The sequence below is a fragment of the Sceloporus undulatus genome, chromosome 3 (assembly GCF_019175285.1).
Source record: "Sceloporus undulatus isolate JIND9_A2432 ecotype Alabama chromosome 3, SceUnd_v1.1, whole genome shotgun sequence".
Lineage (NCBI taxonomy): Eukaryota > Metazoa > Chordata > Lepidosauria > Squamata > Phrynosomatidae > Sceloporus > Sceloporus undulatus.
In genome coordinates, this window is record NC_056524.1 from 272,707,033 (window position 1) to 272,731,900 (window position 24,868).

At 44.2% G+C, this 24,868-nt stretch overlaps 1 protein-coding gene across 1 annotated transcript in view; it reads right to left on the reverse strand.

Moving 5' to 3' along the window:
- LOC121927217 (solute carrier family 12 member 9-like) overlaps nucleotides 1-24,868 on the reverse strand; it is a 142,251-nt gene that overhangs the window by 15,469 nt on the left and 101,914 nt on the right. Inside the window, 1 exon segment of the mRNA XM_042460878.1 lies at nucleotides 4,239-4,431. Within this exon segment, the coding sequence (XP_042316812.1) occupies nucleotides 4,239-4,431 (193 nt within the window).

Sequence of the window (24,868 nt, forward strand, 5' to 3'; positions counted from 1 at the left end):
TGAATAGCTCTTACTGTCAAGAAGTTCTTCCTAATCTTTAGGTGGAATCTCTTTTCCTGTAGTTTGAATCCATTATTCCATGTCCTAGTCTATGGAGCAGCAGAAAACAAGCTTGCTCCATTCTCAATATGACACCCCTTCTAATACTTATACAGGGCTATCATATCAACCCTTAACAGTCTCTCCTCCAGGCTAAACATACCCAGCTCCCTAAGCCGTTCCTCATAGGGCATGGTTTGCGTAAGTCTTTTGTTCATGAGACTACTAATACCCATCCGCTGCAGCAAATAAAATTATCTCCTGTGTGGACATTGGTTTAATTGCACTGGGGCTATGGACTCATATTTTTATAGATATCATCTACCAGAAGGATCAGAATGCATCTCATGTGAGCTTCTCATACAGCAGAGGCCAAAGTACACATGAAGCAGCTGCCCAGAATTGCAAGTGACATGCCAACTAAGCCCTGAACCTACACTGGCTATGAAATGGCTGAGGGCTCATGTTTTGATGTTCAGGCCAATGCAACAGCAGCTGGGTAATGAAAACATACCATTACATGTTAATGGGAGGTGTCTTTCTTTTAAGTGTTGCTTTTATGAGACAAATTAAAAAGGCCGGGGATGGGCAAGGGGCCCAATACACTGGGGCTGGGAATGAATCCTAGGAAATGCCAGCATTTACAGTGCCAGCTGGAAGGACAAGCCATCTGTTAAAGGGACATGTAAAGGGGCATGGCCCACAAGCAAAGGATGTGGAAGCCAAGTTCAAAACGCTGTTGTTAGCTGTTATTTCAGGTAAATCTGAAATCAAGATTACCATCCTCCCACTCCCTGTTCGATCTTTTGCAAAAGAGGAATTGGAACTTAATTCTCAGAAGAGTCTGGCTTGCATGCCCTGTTTCTACTTTCCTCTCCATAAGATCATGCTGCAAGGGAATGTCTTCTTCCTCTACATTTTAGCCAAGGTCTGAATGGGATGAATCCCTTTCGGTGGTGAGCTCATGCTTTCAGTTAGTCATTCAGTGCCTGTGTCTGAACCTGTGCACACATGTATTTGCTTCTGTTGTAGCCTTTGGGGAAAACCCAAAACATTGGCTTAGGTAGATCTCAGTCTGATCCTCCAAAGCACTTGTATGTCCTTAAATATGACTCCAAAGTTTAAGAGAACCTAAGGAGAGTCCTGCTGGATTGGACCACAGACCTATGCTGCTCAATAGTCTGTCTGATACCTCAGCCAAACAAGTGATAATGATGACAAGGGATTATTTAATATCCACCCTGTCTATCTGCCAAAAAGGAGATGATTGTTGGAAGCCAAGGATGGAAAACATGTTTGCTATAGTACTTTCCAGCTCAAGTTTCCCAGCAAATGATATTCAGGGGCACATAGCCTTTGACACTACAGCTGATATACAGCCATTCTGACCCGTAGCTGCTGTCAACCTCTCATCCTTCATAACTTTCTCTAACTTCCCCTTTAAAGCTGCCCATGTTAGTGGCCATTGTTATATCTTGAGATAGCAAATTCTACAAATTGGCTATACTGTATATTGTGTGGAAAAATATATTCTTTTGCCTGTCCTAGGATCAGAGAATTGGAATTGTTACATGGATTTGTAATTGGTTGATCGGCCGAACCCAAAGGGTGCTCAGCAATGGCTCCTTTTCATCCTGGAGAGAAGTGACCAGGGGGGTGTCCAGTGGGTCTCTGTCCTGGGCCCAGGGCTATTCAACATCTTTATCAGTGACTTGGAGGACAGAATTGGGAGCATACTTGTCAAATTTGCAGATGACACCAAATTAGGAGGAATAGCTAATACCTCAGAGGCCAGGATCAAGATTCAAAATGACCTGAATAGACTAGAAAGCTGGGCCAAAGCTAACAAAATGAACTTCATGTTATTGTATACAGTATCTGTATTGAAAATGTTCAGATGTGACAATCGTTGCTACAGTGTAAAATTGGTTACAGACTGAAGGCCAGAAAGTCTAGGCTGGAAAACAAAGTGTTCAAGGACGACGGAACAAGAGAAAATGTAAGCAAGACATGTTTTTCTGTTTGTATTGTGACTGGTTCCTATGTCGCATGGCAACTTGTGGGAAAGAGGCTGGACTAAGGAGTTACATCATGGGAAAGTTGATCTTATGTTCTAGTGTTTTCTGTGAGAATGGACTCTAAGAGTGAAGATGTGTTGTACAGCTGTAGCTTATTAGCTTGTGTAAATAGCAACAAAGACAAATAAAAGCCCTCATTGAGTGAATACTGTGATAGTTTGTTTCTTTAATTAAGCAGCTCTTTCACTAGGCATTGTTCCAGCAAGCAGAAAAGCCTGTGTTGGAGTTTGCTTTGATCCTGAGTTCCAGAAGAGACTGCATCTGCATCCAGTTGGTAACAGTTCGGAGCCACGGGGCAAGAGACATCACCCAAAGCAAATTTTTCTAACACTTCAACAGGGAGAAATGTAAGGTACTGCATTTAGGGCACAAAAATGAAATGCACAGATATAGGATCGGGGACACCTGGCTGAATGAGGTTTATATGTGTGAAAGGGATCTAGGAGTCCAAGTAGACCATAAGTTGAACACGAATCAACAGTGTGATGTGGCAGCTAACAAGGCCAATGCGATTTTAGGCTGCATGAATAAAAGAATAGTGTCTCTAGATCAAGAGAAGTAATAGTGCCACTCTATTTTGCCTTGATCAGGCTTCACCTGGAATACTGTGTCCAGTTCTGGGCACCACAATTCAAAAAGGACATTGAGAAACTGGAGCCTTGTGTCCAAAGGAGGGCGACTAAAATGGTGATGGGCCTGGAAACCATGAAGCACTATGAGGAAGGACTTAGGGAGCTAGGGATGTTTAGCCAGGAGAAGAGAAGATTTAGAGGTGATATGATAGCCCTGTTTAAATATTTGAAGGGATGTCATATTGAGGAGGGAGCAAGCTTGTTTTCTGCTGCTCCAGAGACTAAGACCCAGAGCAATGGATGCAAACTCCAGGAAAAGAGATTCCAGCTCAACATTAGGAGGAACTTCCTGACAGTGAGAGTGGAAGTGGAAGATGCTCCCTTGGAGAGTGGTGGAGTCCCTCTCTTTAGAGGTTTTTAAACAGAGGCTGGATGGACATCTGTCAATGGGGATGCTTTGATTGAGAGTTCCTGCATGGCAGACTGGGGTTGGACTGGATGGCCCTTGCGGTCTCTTCCAACTCTAGGATTCTATGATTCTACAAACATGCGGACCAATTTCCGCATGCAGACCTCAGGGGCCACCTAGTCCAACCCCTTGTCATGCATGAATACACTAAATGTCTATCTTGCCATTCTAGGAGGGGGAAAAAGATGCTGGTGGAAAAACTGAGGAGAAAAGATGGTCATCCAACACCTGATTAAGGATCTCTAAAACAGGAGAGTCCATCACCCTCAAACACTTGAGTCAATTGTGGGGAGCCCTGGTCGCACAGTAGTTAAATGCTGGTAAAACCACTTAGGGAATGCTTAGCTTAGTGCAAGGAATGTACTTGCTGTTGCTATCTGCAAATCAACTCCTGCATGAATCTACAGGATGAATCCACAAAATTCTAGTATATAATGTATTTGTGGGTGAGTTTTAATGCATTTGGGGTGATTTTCAGACTAAAAATAACCTGAAAAATGTATCAGTGGGGGAAGGCTTGGGGTGTCTCAGAAAGTAGTGTTGCAAAAATATGGCTAGGGCCCACATATAATCCACAGGCCATATTTACCCCTGCTCCAATGGACACAGATACACTGTTCCAGGCTAGAAAACGTGCTAGCCTGTGGGATGAATCTGATGGAGCTTTGGATGGAACCTCACCAGCGGGAAAGGGATCTCATTTACCTGTCTGCGAAAAGGCCTCTAAATGCCTTCCCTTGCCGCAAAACACCTGCTGCATCCCTTAATCCTCAGTAAAGCCCACGCTGGGCCACTGTCTCAGTTTGATCACATGTGAATCTGTTTTGGGGTGGCAGTTCGGCCTGGTCCTCAAACCTCTGAGGTGGTGCAGTGGTTCAATGCCAGTACATCAGCCACAACTTTGTGAGTTTGAACCTGCAGGGCTCCAGGTTGACTCAGCCTTTCATCCTTTTGTAGGTCAGTAAAATGAGTACCCAGCTTGTTAGGGGCAATTGGCTTACAGATTGTAAGCTGCTTAGAGAGTAATGAGTTCACTATGAAGTGGTACAGAAACGTAATATGCTATTGCTAAGTGCTTACCTGGTGGAAGATGAGAGCCTGGCTGATGTAGCCCCAGCTACTGCTGGGCGACAGGTAATGGAGTGCCACAAGGAGGATCACCATGAAGACCACACTGGCTGAAGCATAGATTGGGCTGATGAGGAAGACCATGATGACGCATCCCGCGATGCCTAGCACACAGGTGTGCCATGTGAAATACTTGAAGGTGGGCCTGCAGGAAGGAACACAAGTGGTGCATCAGGAGAGGCTGATCCAGGTAGACCTTTGCAGTTCTGTCAAGGGAGCTGCAAAACTCTCCCTCAAATGGCACTCCACACTAATGGCACCAAGAGGTCTTGGGGCTTGGTCTCACATTGGAAGGAAAGGCAGGCTAAATAAAATGAAATAAAATCAAGATAGCAGTTCAGCTAAGATTACAGGAAACCATCTTGACTGTGTGTTTTAACCTGTGTGTTGTCCCACAAGGCTCACAACTGGTTAACAACGTTTAAAGACAATGGAGATGGAATACTATTACTGTTGCCCCAAAGGAGCCATTAAGGGAGTGCAATGCACTCATTTCCAACCACAAAACAATGGAGTAGATAAAGAGTCCTAGGATTGCTTTTTCTAAGACTGCTTCATGCATTTCAAAGCAGATGCATGCCAATGTGGTACAGATCTATGCTTCTGCATGAAAATGTTTGTCCTTTCTCTCTCTCTTTCTCTCACAAACACACACAGAGCTACATGGAATTACATTCAGAAATTCAGAAGAAAATTTAAGATTCCCTTCAAGATAAAAATGAATGCTGCATTTGGTGAGTTTCTACCTGTCACGCTATTGTTATAGGATGCTGTGGATGTAACATATCTTCTTTTCAATAAGGCTTTTGACAAGGTCCCCCATGATATTCTGGCAACCAAGCTAGTAAAATGTGGGCTAGAAAATGGTAAGCAAGTTTGGCAAGTTCCTTCAGAGAGGGTTTCCCATTCCCTTCCCCTGAGGCTGAGAGAATGTGACTTGCCCAAGGTCACCCAATGGGCTTGCATGGCCAAGCAGGGACTTGAACGCTGGTTGATTTACAATCCATTTACGATTTCCAAATTTCCAATTTTACGATTCCATTTCAGTGTTTCTGGGAATGCTTGCCCATAGGGAAACACTGGGGAATGCTTGCCCATAGGGCGACATTGGGGAAACGTGGGCGTTCTCTTTTCTTTCTTTTCCATGTAACCAGACTGAGCCACAGCAACTGCTAGAATTATAATAAAACAATTAAATTTTTTAAAAAACTTTTCTAGGACACAGAATCAGAAACTCAGAAATGCCCCCCCCCCCGGTCCAGCCGCAGCTGCCCATCTGATTTAGATACCTGTCCTATTTTGGGCAGGCCATCTGCTATAATACATTTTCAAATTAGAGGTCAAACAACTCCCACCCCAATTGTGCCATTTATGTGTGAGATTCTGTGCCATTTATATTTTAAAATACACAAACGCTTTAATACAATGCTCCATCCTTCGCTGCTGAGGTCTGAATAAGCCTCATTCATGTAACAGCACTAAAGACGTTCCAGATTTCTATTGATCAGCAACTTACGTATTAATTAAGACTGATGGGATGGAGAGGCCCGGGTCAAATCTTTACTCAGCCATGAGGTGTACTGAGCATTTTACCATCTTTCAAACTCCCACTCAAGGATGTTGTAAGCATAAAATGATGCTGCCCAGAGCTTGGAAATGTTTTTTTTTTTGGCTAGCACCACCCAGTTCCTGCTGGCTGGGGGATTCTGGGAGTTGTTGTTCAAAAAGGTAACCTTGCAAGCACAGAGGTAAATTCCAAGAATGAAAGAAGACAAGCCAGAATGACCAGATGTCATAACTGCAAATGAGGACAAGACACTGCAAAATGCAGGACATTCAAGCAAAATGTAGGACATTACCAAATAAAAGCTAAAAAACACTCATATAAATCTAAATACATGCTTTCCTAGCCATGCTCAGAATGGAGGACAATTTGAAATTCCTCCTGGATAGAAGGCTGAAATGTAGGACATGTCCTGAAAAAGGAGGATATCTGGCCAACCTGATACAAACACTGTATTTTTTAAAAGTGAAGTGTGTTTGGGGTTTTTTGAACCCCAAATCCCCAAAGTTATTCATTTGACAAAGGACCTCACATCTCTCAAAGGACATTTGCAGTTGGCATTCTTCATTCTGGCCACTTGGATTATTTTGAAATGCCCTGTTTGGTTTTTAATTTCAAAACCAAAAGGGAGGAAGGTAGAGAAGAAAGAACAAGCTAAAGAGCCCTTCAACACTGTCCAAATTTAAAAGAGCATTAAACACAAGCCTCTTCTGGCAGGTTTATCCAGATGATGCTTAAATTGTGGGTTTTGAACAATGAATTTTAAATGTGGATTTTTAAAAATATGTCTACATCTTGTTCAGAAAAGGAAGCGGTACTAAGGACCACATTGCAAACATACGAGGGCTAATGGAGCACACCTAAGAATTCCAAAAGAAGATCAGAGTGTGGTTTATAGACCATAGCAAAGCCTTTGACTGCATAGATCATGAAAGACTATGGAACGCCCTTAAAGACATGGGAGTGCCAAGACATCTGATAGTCCTGAAGAGGAATCTGTACTCAGTCCAACAGGCGACTGTCTGGACAGAAGACGGAGAAACAGAATGGTTCCCAATTGGCAAAGGGGTCAGGCAAGGCTGCATCTTATCAATCTATTTGTTCAAGTTATATGCAGAACGTATTCTAAGGAAAGCAGGCTTGGACACAGAAGAAGGAGGAGTATAATAAGAGGAAGAATATCAACAATCTGAGATATGCTGATGACACCATAATACTAGCAGAAAACCTCCCAGACCTGGAACAACTACTAAGGAAGATCAAAGAAGAAAGTGCAAAGGCAAGCTTATTGCTGAACATAAAGAAAACAAAAATAATGACCGCAGAATATCTACGCATATTCAACCTAGACAATGAGGATATAGAAATAGTAAAAGAGTTCCTCTACCTTGGATCAAACATTGATCAGAATGGAGACTGCAGTCAAGAAATCAGAAGAAGATTAGGAATGGGAAGGGCAGCTATGAAAGAATTAGAAAAGATCCTAAAATGCAAAGATATACAGCTGGGCATGGAAGCTGGAATTGTACAAACCAATTGTTTTCTCTATTACCATGTACGGTTGTGAGAGCAGGACAGTTAAGAAAGAGCATGGGAAGAAAATCAATTCATTCAAGATGTGGTGCTGGAGAAGAGTGCTGAAGATTAGGCATAAAGGCGAGCAAATGGGTCCTAGAGCAGATCAGGTCAGATACTCCTGAAGTCAAGTTAAAACTGAGACTGCCGTACTTCGGACACATCATGAGAGGGCACGACTCATTGGGAAAGTCAATAATGCTAGGAAAGACAGCGGGAAGTAGTAAGAGAGGAAGGCCGCATGCTAGATGGATGGAGTCTATTAAGGAGGTCATGGGTATGAATTTGCAGGACCTAAACAGAGCAGTGGAGGACAGGGAGTCTTGGAGATGTCTCATCCACAGGGTTGCTATGGGTCGAGATCTTCCCCTCCTCAAACCATGGGGAGAAGGAGATTTATTATTATTATTATTATTATTATTATTATTATTATTATTGGCCTTAGGATTTACTGTAGAGTGCCTGCCATGTGCCCATTCATGCCATGCCCCCATTCAGAGGCAGGGATGTAAACGATCAGCTTGGCAGGCACCAGCGAAGGGCTTTCTTTATACAACTTAATTAAATTGTTCTCATCTAACCCGCTGTCTTATCTATATTGCTTAGGAAGAGGTTCTAGAATGCTAATCTCTCCACCAGTTCCTTTGCTGTTTTCTACACTGTTGGTGCATCACCAAATTCACAAACGGCAAGGATGCAAATAAAGGGTAACCGAAGCCACAAAAAAACCCAAAGACACAACTGGAGGAAAATGACGAAAGGAGTAGCATAGAATCATAGAATCGTAGAGTTGGAAGAGACCACAAGGGCCATCCAGTCCAACCCCCTTCTGCCATGCAGGAAATCCAAATCAAAGCATCCCCGACAGATGGCCATCCAGCCTCTGCTTGAAGACCTCCAAGGAAGGAGATTCCACTACCCTCCGCGGGGTAGCAGGGAGGCCAGTGCGCCTTTCCTTGCTTGCTTGGAAGAGAGAAAAAGATGAGGGATGAAAATGCAAATTGTGGTTAAGTGTACAATCAATGTGTATAAAACATGGCTCTCTCCTGGGGTTTAGCAGGAGGCCGGGGCACATGTTACAACTTCTCTCAAATGCACCAATACGAATCCGCACATACTAATGCATAGCTACCAGGCAGGGGTTTATTCCTCCTCCTCCTCCTCCTCCTCCTCCTCCTCCCATAAAGCACCAGAGAGGTTAAATGGAAGACAACAGAAAGGGTGGCACAAGTTAAGGAGACCAGACATCATCACCGCAAAGGAGAACAAGACACTGTGAAATGTAGGACATTCAAGGGAAATGTAGGATATTGCTAAAGAAAAGCTACAACAGCTAATGTCAATATAAATTCATTTCATATGGCTCAATGTGTGTGCCTTCAAGTTGCTTCCGAAGGCAACCTGAGGGTGAGCCTATCATGTTTGTTTTTGGCAAGATTTGTTCAGGGGGGGTTGCCATTGCCATCCTGTGAGGCTGAGAGTGTGTGACTTGCCCAAGTGGGTTTCCATGGCTGAGCTGGGAATCCTGGTCTTCAAGGTCCTAATCTAACACTCAAACCACTACACTACACTGGCCACACTCTTCACAGAAGAGGGTCTTATACAGTTGTTCCATGGCTACTTTTCTAAGTCTTAGGCTGCATGCACATTGCAGAAATAATCAAATCCCTGCTTGGCCATGTAAACTGACTGGGAGATCTTGGGCAAGTCACCTTCTCTGAGCCTCAGAGGATGGCCATGGCAAACCTCCTCTGAAGAAACAACAATATCAAATGTAAAGACGTATCTTTAAATACCAAAATCAGAATCATCCACATCATCACATTTCTGAGTTCCATGTATGCTTGCGAAATCTGGACAGTGAAGAAAGCTGACGGGGAGAGAATAATCTCATTTGAAATGTAATGCTGGAGGAAAGTTCTACGGATACCATGGTCCACTAAAAAGACCAATGAATGGGCCTGAGAGCAAATCAAGCCTGAACTCTCCTTAGAAGCCAAGATGACTAAAGTGAGTCATACTTTACAGATAACATGAAATGATGTGTCTTAGTCGAAAAGATTATTGGTAAAGTGGAAGGCAGTAGAAAAAGAGGGAAACAACACTACAGGGAAATGGACTCAACCAAAAAGCCACCTCACTGAATTTGCAAGATCTGAGCAGTGTAGTTGTTGATCAGATGTTGGATGCCATAAGCAGAAGTTGACTTGACGGCTTATAACAACAACGCAAACCATGGGACTCCCAAACCTTATTTCCATGATTTTGGAAACAGAATGTGGTTGCTCTGTGCTGGAGGAGAACATCTTCTGTACATGCTTGAAGTTACTCTTTTTTATTTTTTATTTTAAAAAAGAGGACATGCTTATATAATATATGATAAACTTAAAGCTAACAAAGAATTTAAAAACCACTTTGTAAGAAAATCCCTAATTCGCGTATGGCTAAAATACAAATCACGTTTAATACCAAAGATACCAAGATGGACCTCTGTTAATGAAGCCTTTTACAGACGAGAAAGAATGGTGAAAAATAAATGGATTACATATATGGACCTTATTGTGAAAGAAAATAAGGGACACAGGTTAAAGACTCCAGAAGAAATAAAACAAGAAGGTATAAATTATAACTGGTTCTTATACAGACAAATTAGCGAGAGATATAAATTGGACGGAAAAACAAATCAAATAGAGATAGAAGAAACAGAAGTAGAAAAACTCTTATATCAAGAGACCCAACATCGAATTTCAAAACTTTATAAATTAATTCTAAAATTAGAAATGGAAGGAGAAACGATTAAACAATATATGATCAGTTGGGCGCAAGATTTCAGGAAACCAATTTCACTTGAACAATGGGAAAAAAATTGGAATAAAAGAATTAAACACACACTTAGCTACGAGATAAAAGAGTCCTATTATAAAATTCAGTATAGATGGTATCTCACACCGGAAAAAATAGCAAAAATCTACAAAAACACAAAAGATACCTGCTGGAACTGTCAAAAACATAAGGGCACAATGAAGCACATGTGGTGGGACTGTTACCTGACTCTGAACGGTTTCCCATTTGCATTTGCTGAGTCCTTATTTTGCTATTCCTCAGGACTGGTAGCCAAATTTTGTTCACTTTAAGGGTTTCTTCTTTCCGGCTGAAATTATCCAGATGTTTGTGGATTTCAATGGCTTCCCTGTGCATCCTGACATGGAAGTGGTTGGCATGGTCCAGAACTTCAGTGTTTTCAAACAGTATTTTATGCCCAGGATGGTTTGTGGCATGTTCTGCTCCTGCTGATTTTTCTGGCTGGCCCAGTCTGCAGTGTCTCTACTGTTCCAAATGCAAATGGGAAACCATTCAGAGTCAGGGGCTTTCTCAGCAGATAATGATCACCAATTAGCAGACATTAATTCTCTTTTGCATTAGCCTCCCAGGCTGAGGCCAGCCATCAGCACAGAACAAGACAGATGCAAATCCCTCCTGCATTCCCAGGCTCATACAGTATATACACACCCAACTTTTTCCAGGCAAAGCATTCTCTGAAGATGCTAAAGCCACAGATGCTGGTGAAACGTCAGGAAGAAAATCTTCTAGAACATGGCCACATAGCCCAAAAAACCCACAAAAAACTATGGAGGCCGGCCATGAAAGCCTTTGACTTCACATATAATGGCTCTCAGCAGCAGGAGTCTTGGATGCTTATAATCGTGGAGCTATGCTTTATTTGCACATCCTCTGGCTTCACAGGACTAATCAATGCTAAAGTGGACCCCATCCACAATGGTGCTGAGCCCTTGCCATTTCTCTTACTAAGAGAAGTGGAGAAGGAGAGGCGGGGGAGGTCATATATTCAATTACATCTTTCATGAACACTCAGCCCCTGGCAAGATGTCCTCCCCTTTATAGAGAGCGTTAAATAACTATTTGCAAAGATGGGAGCATCACGCAGGGCAATAAAGGGGAAAGCTGTTGGCTGGTTAAGACAGTGTGGGCGGATGATGGGGGAGACCCAAGAAGCCGCTTCTGCCGGCTGTCAGTCAAAGAGCAAAAGGGAGAATAAAATACATTGGGGTTTTACACCCTGGAATAGGAGGGATAGGCTGGGACATGTCCTGAAGCTCAACTGTCCCCACTGTAATCTGCCTTACTTGGGGTGACCACAAAAGACCCCATGCCCTCTTATATCAGCAATGTAGAATACATGGCTTGCATGTGACCTCCAAAGCCTTTTGCAGGCTATCCAAGCATCCCCCCTGCCCATGTTCTGGGGGCACCCCCCTGCCCAAATTTCCAAAAGCTATGTCAAAAATTCAAAGATGTATCTGTGTTAATCTGTAAAATCACTATGTAGGGATTTTGTAGCACCTTTGAGACTAAATGGAAGGAAGAAGGTGGAAGCATGAGCTTTCATAGACTTAAAGTCTACTTCTTCAGATGCATTTGGCCAGAAGAGACTCTCCTCCACCTGCTTAAACATGCCCATAAATAAAGATATGCCCATATCTTTATGCACAATCTATGTGAAAGCTGCTTTGAAAAATGAAGTTGGGAGAGAAGTCCAAATGCATCTGAGGAAGTAGACTGAAATCTAAGAAAGCTCATGTTACCAACTTCTTTCTTTCAGTTAGTCTCAAAGGTGCTAGAGCGTGTCCAAAGGAGGGCTGAGTTAGGGGATTGTCACAGAGTTGGAGGAGACCCCAAGGGCCATCCAGTCCAACCCCCTTCTTCTGCCATGCAGGAACTCTCAATCAAAGCATCCCGGACAGATGGCCATCCAGCCTCTGCTTAAAGACCTCCAAGGAGGGAGACTCAAGCACACTCCAAGGAAGGAGTGTGTTCCACTATCAAACAGCCCTTACTGTCAGGAAGTTCCTCCTAATGTTGAGGTGGAATCTCTTTTCCTGGAGCTTGCATCCATTGAAATGAAATGAAATCAAGCTGTTTGTATTGTTCCAGGTCCTCTGGAGCAGAAGAAGACAAGCTTGTTCCCTCCTAAATATGACATCCCTTCAAATATTTAAACAGGGCTATCATATCACCTCTTAGCCTTCTCTTCTCCAGGCTAAACATTCCCAGTTAGCTAAGTCTCTCCTCATAAGGCATGGTTTCTAGACCCTTCACCATTTTGTTCACCCTCTTCTGGACACAATAATATATACAATGCAATTTAAGCCTGATATGAAAAAGGAATGTGCATTTATTGTTTATGAAGTTTTCAGTCTTATGGCTGACACTATATGTGTGGAAAGTCCACCTCTATGTGCCTTTGCTCTGCTCCTCAGAATGAGAAGGGATGGCTAGATGAGGGTAGAGGGGATCCAAGCTTGTCAAAATCGTCATGCATTGGGGACCCTCTGGAGTTCCCTACTCTTGCAAACAACAGAGAAAACAACTGTTTGTAGATGGAAGTTACCCACTATAACTTCCATTCAAACGGACATGTTCCCTATCTAGTTTATCACACATTTATCCCATGAATATTTGCTCCAGAGTTATGAAGACTTCTGAGTGTTGGGGGTCTGATCTTTTAGATACCATCATTTTTATCCCAGTGGAGAAAGCAGAACCAATTCCCACCTTCTAGCCTAGCCATATCTAAAGTTTCATGTACTATCAAGGAAACTGAAGGAGTGGGAAAAACTGCTGTTGGATGCATAATTTAGTTACCCCGAACTGCTTTTTCCTTTTCTCTCTCTCTCTCTTAAAAAATAAATTTCTAGTCCTTATTGCTACAAAGCTTTGTGAGTGTTTTAGAATTGCCTTTGCTGCATTTTAGAAAAGGGAGAGGGAAGAAGATTTACCGCTGTGGCGTGGGACTCCGGCATTCTGCATACCTGATTGCTCTTCCATGACAAGCAAAGCAACAATAAAATTTATGGGGGGGAAAGTAACACGAAAAATAAATTACCCAAAATTACAGTAATGTATGAATTATGCAAGCTGAACAAGCTGGAGCTTTTGTTGGCACAGAATTTGGACTGCATGGGCGCAGCGTTTTAATCCTAACTTCTCCCTCCCACCTCACTTTTGGAACTGGCAAGGCCTGTGTCTAGAAGCAGACTCAGCTGCATCCACACTGGAGAAATAGCCTGGTTTGGCACGGCTTTAACTGCCCTGGCTCAAGGTAATGGAATTCTGGGAGTTGGAGTTTGTTGTGGGCCCAGAGCGGAGGGGAGCTTAAGGAAGGAAGGCCCCACAACAAACTCCAATTCCCAGAATTCCATAGCCTTGAGCCAGGGCAGTTAAAGCCATGCCAAACTGGGTTATTTCTCCAGTGTCACTCTTTTTTCTCCTTCCCAGGCATCAAAATCCCAACTCCTTCAGTCCTCCTCGCCTTGCTAGTCACAGGGGCTTACAAACTGGTTAATTATCAATTAGCATCCACTTAGAAATCAGCACTTGTACAGTCCAGTCTTGGGGCTGAGAGAGAAATGTACGGACAAGAGGCACTCAAGTTCCATTTCGGCACTTCCGAGGCTGTTTTCGCACATGATGCTAGAAAGCATTTCCTGGATTTTTGCCACCTTTGCAATGCAAATGTAGGTTTTTGTTGTATCTCTTCCACTTGCTTTTCTCCATCAGGTACGTTCAAGCATGTGCAACAGCAGAGGATGGGTCTCACTTATCTGGTATTCTGAAATCCAGAATATTCCAAAAGCAACACTTCTTTCATGAGTGGCTGAGATTAAAATGTTGCATAAAGTTTTGTTTGTTTTGTGCCTTCAAGTTGTTTCTGACTTATGGCAATGCTAAAGCGAACCTCTCATGGGGTTTTCTGGGTTAGATTTGTTCAGAGGAGGTTTGCCATTGCCTTCCCCTGAGGCTGAGAGAGTGTGACCTGCCCAGGGTCACCCAGTGGGTTTCATGGCCAAGCTGGGAATTGAACCCTGGTCTCCAGAGTCATATTTGAACACTCAAACCACTGTGCCACACTGGATCGCTGTATGAAATTATCTGCAGGCTATGTGTATAAGGTGTACGTGAAACACAAATGAATGTTGTGTTTAGACTTGATTCCCATCTCCAAGATATCTGGTTATGTATATGCAAACATAAAAAAACAAAAACAAATTTCTGGAGGAAAGTCCCAGGGCTAATTTAAGAGCATGGGATACACAGAGGAGAAAAGGACAGTAAGCACATTGGACCATTTACAAACCAAAATCATCTTTTATCCTGGAAGCAAACTTTATTTAAACCCCTTATCAAAAGCTCTGCTCCCAATTCCAGCTGTCTTGCCCCAACTCCACACAGGTATATGATGTCAATAAAACATCCTTCCCCCTGTGGCAAAGCCAATGAGCTCACTCCTAACTCACGTTTCACCTTTTCCAGGGACAACATTGGTTAGAAGATTTTCAGATGCTTCTAGAGCTGTGTTTTGGTAGTAACCCTGCTCCTTTGCCCACATACCTATATAAGCTGTGCATTCCTGCCAAAATCCATTTCCAAGTTCACCATTTGGAGACCTAGAGAAAGCAACAGCATGAAGAGGAGAGGAGGACGGGTTGTGTGAGTTCACAGATGACCACACAAAGAACCACAGTTACAGCTAGACAACCTGTTCATCTTCTGTCATTCACACATATGGGGGAATAGCAAGCTAAACTCACTAAGGATGATAGCTCATGCCAGGAACTACAACAGCAGTAGCCTAGCAAATTTGCCATTGGCTTGGGACCGAACATGCAGTTTATAATGAGTCAGGAAAGCCACAGCTGCAACCACATAGCCATCTGGCAAAGGTCTGGGAGAGGAATCCCTCTCAATATTATTATTATTATTATTATTATTATTATTATTATTATTATTACGCTGTAAATTTGCACATCTCAGCGCTGTTGAGTTGGTTGCCGCTTGAGTTGAGAAAGCTTTGACCCTCTGTGGAAGAGGTGTCCCAGCAAGAGAGTAGGTGAGGTGGTCAACATTCAGCACCCAGTAACCAAGACATTGATGAGATTGCCTTCCCTTTCCTATGCATCTCATAGGTGACAAACATAGGTGACAAACAGCTGAGGGCACTTCCCAAATTCCTTTGTCCAAGATACCTAGAACAAGAGTATCCATCTAATATCTAGGGTATGGAGGGCACATACTCAAGATTGGGAGATGGGGATTGCATGAAAGTGGGAGGCAAAAATGGGTGGTTAAAATTTAAAGTTTTCACATGGTTAGCCTGAGGGTAGCCACATCCAGCTAAAGAATTCTGCTGTGCCCTATGGAGAGGAGATCTGAGAACTTTAGAAAGCAGCAAAAGTTGCCATCGGACCTCCTGAGAAGTCTGGAGAACCACGGCTGGTGAGGCCATCATGGAAGTCTTAATCTTCATGATGACCTTCATGAGAAGCAGAAACATCCTATGTACAGCACGGGACCATCCCCTGGGAAAAGAAATGTGTCTCTTAAAGAACCTCAGCTTTGGCAGCCTCAGTTGCAGAATCGACTGTATTGAGCATTTGCTAGGGATGTGTAGAGATCTATTTTGGGTGTCTAACAATGGAAAAGGTGATGGAGGAGGGCTGAGACTATCTTCCACTCGTGGGAGAATGAGGCCATTGTGCTATCATTGGTGAGGATATTATTGATGCATGGGTAGGGTTGCCATACCTCAGGACCACCAGACCGGGACAAATGTAGGACAACATTTTCAAATGTAGGTCACTTTCTCTTCCTCCCCCCCCCTTTTTTTTTTTTAAAATGGAGGACACCCCACGCCCCTTCCCGGCCTCTAAGGAGACCGAGACCTCCTTAAAGGCCAGGAAGGGGCACAGGGCGTCCTCCATTTAATAAAAAAAGTATCCTACATAAAAAAGTGTCCCTCCTTCCTGGTCTCTGAGGAGACTGAGGCCTCCTTAGAAGCCAGGAAAGAGAGTGAGAGCCACACGCCGCCAGCCTACCCTCCCTCTCCCCCTGCCCTTAAAGAGTCCAGGCTCCTTAAAGGCCAGGAAGCGCGCACATTCCTGCATTTGAACCACAAGATCATAAAGGACACAGAGGTCATTTAGCCCAAGCCCCTGCCACTAATAAAAAATCCACACACAGCGTATCTCGAGAAATGACCCCTCCCTCCCCTCCCGGACTTGCTTGAAAAGCTCTGGTGAAAGAGAACAGTCCAGTTTCTGAGCAAGTTTTTCTAGTCTGAAACACTTTGCGTTGGCTGAACTTCTGAACTTGATAGAGTTGAAGGTGCACCAAGGTAATGCAAGAAATCCACGGCTCAAATGCAGAGGCGTGCGCAGAGGAGCCCATCCCTTTGGGCAGCTGGCCAATAGCCGCTGGCAACAAAGCAGGGGACGAGCTCCTGCTTCAGAGGCCTGTGCATGGACCGGGACCAATGCATGCTGGGGGCAACAACCGAAACCGTGACCGGAGGGGGGCCCCCAAAAGCGTGAATTTCACGGCGGCCACCGGTTATGGCATCCCTGTGCATGGGAGAGCACTGCACTACAAGTCCGCCTTATGTTTGCTGTATAATCGTTGAGCTGCCAGTTTAATGAACTTTAAAATGGAAAAGCATAGATGCTTCTCATCATCATCTAAAAGGCATTCGTTGGGGGACAACCTGTTCCCAGAGGAACTGTTGGTAGGCCTCCATACAATCCTGGTAATTTGTTATTCTGAGGACAGAGCTGCCATGGAATACATCTAGAAGGCCATGCCATCAATCTTACCTCTCCTATGAGTTGGAGAAGTATGTGCCTTCTTGGAAGATCCAGATTAAGCTGCACAGTTGTCTTCTTGCATTTGGTATAGATTTTCTATCTTCCCAAAGTGGAAGGAACTGAGGCTGGAGTCTGTCATGAGTAATGTACCACCTTCCAAAGTGCTGGAAGCATAAGTATAGCTGTCAAGGAGTATTTTCAGTCTCACTTCTCTTAAACACCGGGTCTTAAGAGGTGGCTCTGACATCTTAATTTGAAGATCTAGGGCTGTAGCCAGTCTGGAGACTTGCCTCTGCCAGCTGCTGAAGTACCTGAAGGGAAGATGGGATTTTGGTCTCCAAAAAAGCAGGTAGAGGAGGAGGCAGAGGGATCGTCTATAAAAGACTTTCTAAAACTGGGATCCTTGTCTAGGTGCGCTGAAGAAAACTTTTGGGGCCATAAACCCCTGGAGAGGGAACGGATGAACTGAGAAATCCCAAAACACTGAAACTTTCCTAACAATCCTATAACAGTGGCAGACAAACAGGAATAGGGTTTCAATGAAATACACAGTATGCATGTGCAAGGAGCCAACACCCCTAGAAGCTTTGGATGATCTCCATGCAAGTGCAGAATGACACATACAGTGCACTGCGTCATACGTGGTTGCGCCTAATGCGTCTTTTCAGCATATGCTGAAGCCCACTGGGAAAGGGGCGGTGCACCCCATAAGGGGTAATGGCGTGCACGCCCATAGTGCGCATACACCACCGTGCCAACACAGCACAAACCCCATTCATTAAATGGGGCTCGAGCATACCAGCATTCCTCCTTACGCAGGAGAGGGTGGGAATGGATTCCCCACATAAGGAAGGGCGAACTGTACAAGTATTTACATTACATTTCTATAACACTAAAAGTGAACTCAGTACCCTAAGCAGTTTACTATCTGTAAACTAATCTGAAAGCGCTGGATACCATTTACCGACCTATGAAAGGATGGAAGGCTGAGTCACCTGGAGCCCTCTAGGATAACAAACCACAACCTTGTGGCTGAGGACCGGCATTAACCACTTCACCACCAAGCCTCCCTTACATGTGAGTCACACAGAGTCACAAATAAGAATTTAAGACATCAAGCTGGAGATGACCAAGGTAAAAGCCTAGTTTGCAGGAACTGAACTGTACCACTCTCTGTCCTTGGCGCTGAAGACCCCCTTCCCCATGTGCTGTTTCCTTTGGTGACCTCAAAAGCAGGCACCTCGCCTAGCTTGCCTCCTTGAGCCAGGAGCCCATCCTTGAAGCAAAGCAAGTAACAAGAACAACTACTACTACAAACCGAACACATGCTGTGGCACTCTGAATTTAAACAAAGGGTTCTAAGTTAGAAGAAAAGAGTAGCTGGTATTTTTAGCTTGAAGAGAAGACTGAGAAGAGAAGATGGTATGACTACCATTTTTAAATATCAAAAGACTTATCATGGAGAAGATGAAGAATGGTTTTCCTGCCCTCCATTCAATTACAGTGGGCCCTTGTATCTCTGGGGTGTGGTTCCAGGACCCTTTGTGGATACCCAAAATCCATGGATACTCACGTTCCATTGAATACAGTGGTATAGTAAAAAGGTGTGGTGCCCCTTATATAAAATGGCAAAATCAAGATTTGTTTCTGACACTAATATTTTTTAAAACACATTTTTCAAACAGGGATGATTGAATCCATGGATAAAGAACCTGTGGCTACAGAGGCCAACTGTACAGGAAAAGAGAAGCTGACTAAGCACCAAAGAGCTTCAGGACAATAAGAACTGTCAATAGTGGGATGCACTGCCATGGAAGCACACTGGATCTCCTTCACTGGAGTTTTTAAGCAGAGGTTAGATGGCCATTTGTCAGGGATAGTGAGCCCGTGGATTCTTGCATACCTTGGTGCACCTTCAAACTCTATCAAGTTCAGAAGTTCAGCCAACGCAAAGTGTTTCAGACTAGAAAAACTTGCTCAGAAAATGGACTGTTCTCTTTCACCAGAGCTTTTCAAGCAAAGTCCGGGAGGAGGGGGCATTTCTCAGAGATACGCTGGTTGTGGATTTTTTTTAAGTGGCAGGGGCTTGGGCTAAATGACCTCTGATGTCCTTTATGATTCTTGTGGTTCAAATGCAGAGTGTGGTTTAGCTTTTATACTTCACAGCCCATGTTATAAGATGTGTGAATCACTGTAGTTCTTTCACTCCGTGACGCGGCAGTCTGTCACTCTTGAGTGCTTGTTTACGAGATCATGGAAGGCTCTGTGCATTTGCTGATTCATGGTTCTCATCCTGAAATAACAGTAGTTTGCAGAAATTCCCTGGTATTTTATTCTACCATACTATCTTGAATCATTCATGGGTTACTTCAACCTTCCCTCCTTTCCCTCTTTGCAAGAAACTGTGCTTCCCCTTCCTGGGGTCTCTTCCAACTCTGTGGTTTTCTTTGTAGATACTAGGCATGAATGCTCCTTCATTATTAGGTCTTTCTGCTCCTGTTAGAACATATTCACCAGCAAAACCATTCTATAGTTTGGCCATATGTGCAATCAGGTTGCAGCCATCTCCAGGGACAGCACTAGTGCAACTGGTGTAAAGTGGAAGCAATGAGAACTGCTGGTCATGAAGCTCCTTCAGTGACACAAAACCCAGCCTGCTGTTAGATGCAGAGACACACAGGGCCATCTTTGGCTGTTTCCTGCTGCAGCCGGCTTTGGGAGCACTATATCAAGGCCCTTCTTTGTGATTTACAGAGCGTGGCTACAATATAATCACAACTCGGCAACAATGTACTGAACAGATTTACTCCTCCTAAACAAATATGTCTCCAAGTAATTCATTACCCAACGGGACGCCCGCTCGCAACTCATCATCAATCTCATAACCAACAGGGACGGACCTCACAACTCAGCCCCAATTCCCTGTCCAACAGAACTGGAGCTCACAATTTTATCATCCTTGCGCCGTCCAATGGGAGAAGTGCGTCCCACTCCCCATCAATCCAAAGTCCAATGAAAAGGCTGGCTTGAGACTGGCTGCCCAAAGGGGACCCAAGATTGCAATTCATCATTAAGTGATGCGCTTTGAGTTTATGGTAGGCGAGATTTACGGTTCATAAACAACTTTTTATCCAACACGCTTCAGCTCATTGAAAAACAGAACTACTGGTCGTAAACAATTCATTATCCACCATGTTGCCAATATACCGGCAGGCCAAAGCCGCCATGAATCAGATAACGCCAAGTGAGATCAGCAAGCAGGAAGGCTATTGGGAGGGATCCCACAAGGAAAGACCACAATGCAAGGAGAAGATCCCTCACTTCTGCTTTCTCACACAACAGCCTTTTCTCATCCCTTTTGCCACCATACCAGTCCAGGAGCTGGATGTGGCCCCTCAAGGCTGTTTTTGAGACACCTCCAGAGTCCTCAGGTTGCCCTGTCTTTAGCCTAAGAAAAAGGAAAGAGTCCTCTTCTGCAAGTCTCTGGGACAAGCAATTCACCATTTAAATTAGTTGCAGCCCCTTGCACCATTTCTCTCTCTCTCTCTCTCTCTCTCTCATACACACACATTTCCTAAACCCAGAAGTTGACTTACAGAAATTTTTAGGACTTTGTCACACAAGCCTGCTGTCTTGCCACAATCACGCTAGTATGCAGAGAGATCTTCTAGCACCTTTGAGACTGCCTAGAAAGAAGTTGGCAGCATGAGGTTTTGTAGACATCACTCTACCTCCTCAGATACATTTGGTGGAGTGGAAAGCCAGGGACCGACCTATATATGCCATTGGTGTGTGAAAATTTCAATTCAAATTCAAAATCCTTTGGGTAAGGAAATGAAAGGGCAAGTCCAATTTTAATGATGGTCGTTGGTGGACAAAGGCAGTGGAAATGGCGGCCTGTAGCTGAGGAGATCATGCTACTTTAAGATTGGAAGCATACCAGCTTGGCATCATTTCTTATCACACTTTTCCCAGGAATAGTGCATTGGCAATCCACAGCGCGTGATCTGTTTTCTGTACTGCAAAACACCGCCTTCCAGAAGGGAAGGGTGGGAATGAACGACTGCAGCTGCCAACTGCTTCCCAAAGCCAGCTGCTCTGTGAATGTGCAACAGGAAAACTGTTGGCAGCTGCAGTTGCTGCAACGAGGTAAGCTATTGGAAGCTGTGGTCACTGGTCTCTCTCCCTTCCCAAAGCATGGAACTATTGTGTGCACTTTCACACAGTAGCCCCAAGCTTTTGAATGGGGGCACAAATGATTGTGGCTGCCAAATACCTCATGAAGCCGGCTGTTGTGTGAATGTGCACACAGCAGCCAAGTTCGGAAAGCTGTTGGAGGCTGCAGTTGCTGTGAGGTGAGAATGGGGGAGAGAAGCACATTAACACCCCTCATACCACATCAGTGCCTGAGAAGTGGAACTGCCACGGAAGGGTCCCACTGAACAAAAGAAGTAATGGGGTAGCAATAAAATTGAGAGTCTATTGATGGATTCTGCCCTTCAGTGAAAAGGTGCACTACAATAATGATTGAAATGCAAAGCAGCAGCAGGATGAGCACATCATCATGCGATAAGTACTGGCCAAAGATTCTTTGATACTGTTAAAATTCCACTTTTGTAGCCTCATGTGATAAAAGTCCTTAGTTTTGTTTTTGCAATTTTCCAGAGTGTGGCCATCTCAGTGCTTCAGGTCTCAGCCCCATGTGAAACAGAATATGGACATCTGATAGCCCAGGTTATCTCCTGGTGAAGATGGTCCATCCCTTAGATACTGCTGTTCCCGCTTTTCCATGAAACAAAGCTATGTAAATTGCAATGCAGGTACAGTGGGCCCTTCTTCTGGAATATTGTGTCCAGTTCTGGGCCCCACAATTCAAAAAGGACATTGAGAAACTGGAGTGTGTCCAGAGGACGGCGACTAAAATGGTGAAAGGTGTGGAAACCTTGCCCTATGAGGAACGACTCAGGGAGCTGGGGATGTTTAGCCTGGAGAAGAGAAGGTTAAGAGGTGATATGATAGCCCTGTTTAGATATTTGAAAGGAAGTCATATTGAGGAGGGAGCAAGCTTGTTTTCTGCTGCTCCAGAGAACAGAACTCGGAACAATGGATGCAAGCTCCAGGAAAAGAGATTCCACCTCAACATTAGGAGGAACTTCCTGAGAGTAAGGGCTGTTCAACAGTGGAACACACTCCTTCCTCGGAGTGTAGTGGAGTCTCCTTCCTTGGAGGCCTTTAAGCAGAGGCTAGATGGCCATCTGCTGGGGATGCTTTGATTTGGATTTCCTGCATGGCAGAAGAGGGTTGGACTGGATGGCCCTTGTGGTCTCTTCCAACTCTATGATTCTATGATTCTATGGTTCTATGATTCTCATTCGCTGGGGTTAGGGGTGCAGGACCCCGTGAAAGTGGAAAAAACAAATAAAACCCCACTGTTTTGTTTTTAACCTGAGAGGACACCTCTCTAGGAACTGCTAGGTCCTCTAGTGTAACTCTGAGGTCTACTTCTGTCTGAGGTTGACCACAGAATCATGCTGGAGGACCTATAATGCCTAGAGAGGTTTTCTCTCTAGTAATCTGTAGGTCCTCCAGTATGACCTAGAGACAACAGATTAATCAACCGAAAAGTAAAAGATGCAAATGTGGAGGCCTGACTGTATAAGGGTTGAGACATCCCTGGTGACAGAAAGGAACACAACCCATGTGTATCCCTGGTCATTTTATACAGCCACAATAGACAAACCTATAGGCTGGGATACTGAGCCCTAGAATTTATTTCCAATGTTGGGATTATAATGTGGAGACAACATGCTCTAGAAGTGGTTGGAAAAGACAACGATCCTTTGAAAAGTGGAAGGCGGTAGGGAAAGAGGAAGATTGCACCACAGGTAGCTTGATTCAATCAAGGAAGCCACAGTTACCCTCACTTTGGAAAACCTGAGCAGGGCTGCTGATGATTCATGGAGGTCTCTTAATCACAGGGTTGACATTTCAGGTTGACTTGATGGCAAACTACAACAGCAGCCATGTTCTATTGTCCCTACACTTGTGTGTACTGGTGTAATGGTAACCTGAAATGTGAAGAGACTCACCATCGTGGGGATCTGAACCTTGGTCCAGCATTTAAACTACAGCACACCGGCCCTTTGATTCCATGCAGATTTTTGAGGAGCGGTTGGAAGTCTGTCAGTCATGGATGCTTTAGCAGTGAGCTTCCTGCATCAACAGGGGGCTGGATTAGATGATTCTGGGATTCCCTTCCAAATATACAGTTCTATATATTCTAGAGACCATCTTGGCAGAGAGGGTCAGCATATGAGGGAATTATGACATTGTCTGTTTAAGGGAGGGAGGGAGGGAGGGGATAGAGGGATTGTTTTCTTATTGTATGAATTGTATGTATTTTATTATTGTTGTAAGCCACCTCGATCCTATGGGAGAGGCAGAATAGAAATATATTATTATTATTATTATTATTATTATTATTACCCAGCTTCTTTTCACGCAGCCTTTCTCTGCCTTACCTCCCAACAAGAGACCTCCTCTGCAACCACTCCTGAATTTATTTTAATTTTACTGGGGCCAGCTGTTCAGACCCTTTTTAGGACAGGGCTGTCTGGTCAAAGAACAGCAGGCTCCGTCACTCCATCTGAAAGGCTGTCAATCCTCTCCTTTCACCCGCTGCGTTTTCCAACCAAAATAATAAAAAAGCCACCTACCAGTTCCTGGGCAAAGGCTCCCTAATAGAACTTAATCAGAAGAGCCATTAGCCGGGCCAAAGGAACGGCTACAATTACTGTCTCAGGCAGCAAAACCTCTCTCCTAGCCCCTCTTTCCCTCCCCATCACCTGCCAAACTGTGGTTCTCAGAGCTAATGCATCCAGCTGGGAGAATGGCTCCAAGCTTCCTTGGTAACATAAATGGGGCTCTCCCAGCCTCTGCTCCAGGGAAAAGAGGGGTGTCTTCTTTTTTTTAAAGCTGGAGTTGCCTTACTCTGGTTTGGGCCCTCAGTTTCCCCTCCCTCCATCCACACAGCAACCTCTTCTTCTCTTCCTACCCCACATCTGCAATGACAAGAAGCAAAGCATACACATCCCTCTCCATCCCGCTCACGCTTGGATTGCCTCCAAATCTCAAGAGGTTCAAATGATGCATTTTAAGATTCTCGTTTACCCTTCTGCTTTATTAGAAGCTTTTAGAACGCAGCCTCCAGTCAATCAAAGAGACTGATTTCATTTCCTTGCAAAACTAAGGCAGATTTGGGGGCGCAAAGGCACTAGTTGAAAATTAAACAGGCATCCAGTCTAATCCCCTGCCATGCAGGAAACACAATCAAAGCACTCCCTCTGACCGATGGCCATCCAGCCTCCAAAGAAAGAAGACTCCACCACTCTCCTAGGGAGTGCATTCCACTGTTGAATAGCTCTTACTGTCAGGAAGTTCTTCCTAATGTTTAGGTGGAATCTCTTTTCCTGTAGTTTGAATCCATTCCTCTGTATCCTATTTTCAGGAGCAGCAGAAAACAAGATTGCTCCATGGCACTCCTTCAAATATTTAACCAGGGCTATCACATCACATCTTAAACATCTCTTCTCCAGGCTAAACATCCCCTCTCTCCTCCTAGGGCATGGTTTCCAGACTCTTCACCATTTTGGTGGCCCTCCTCTGGACATGTTCCAGCCTGTCAACATCCTTCTTGAATTGTTGAATCTGGTTGAAGAGCCAGCCTCCTTGTGCTTGGCTGTGTGACTTCTAGTTGCATAATAGAGTGGATTCACCTTCTTATA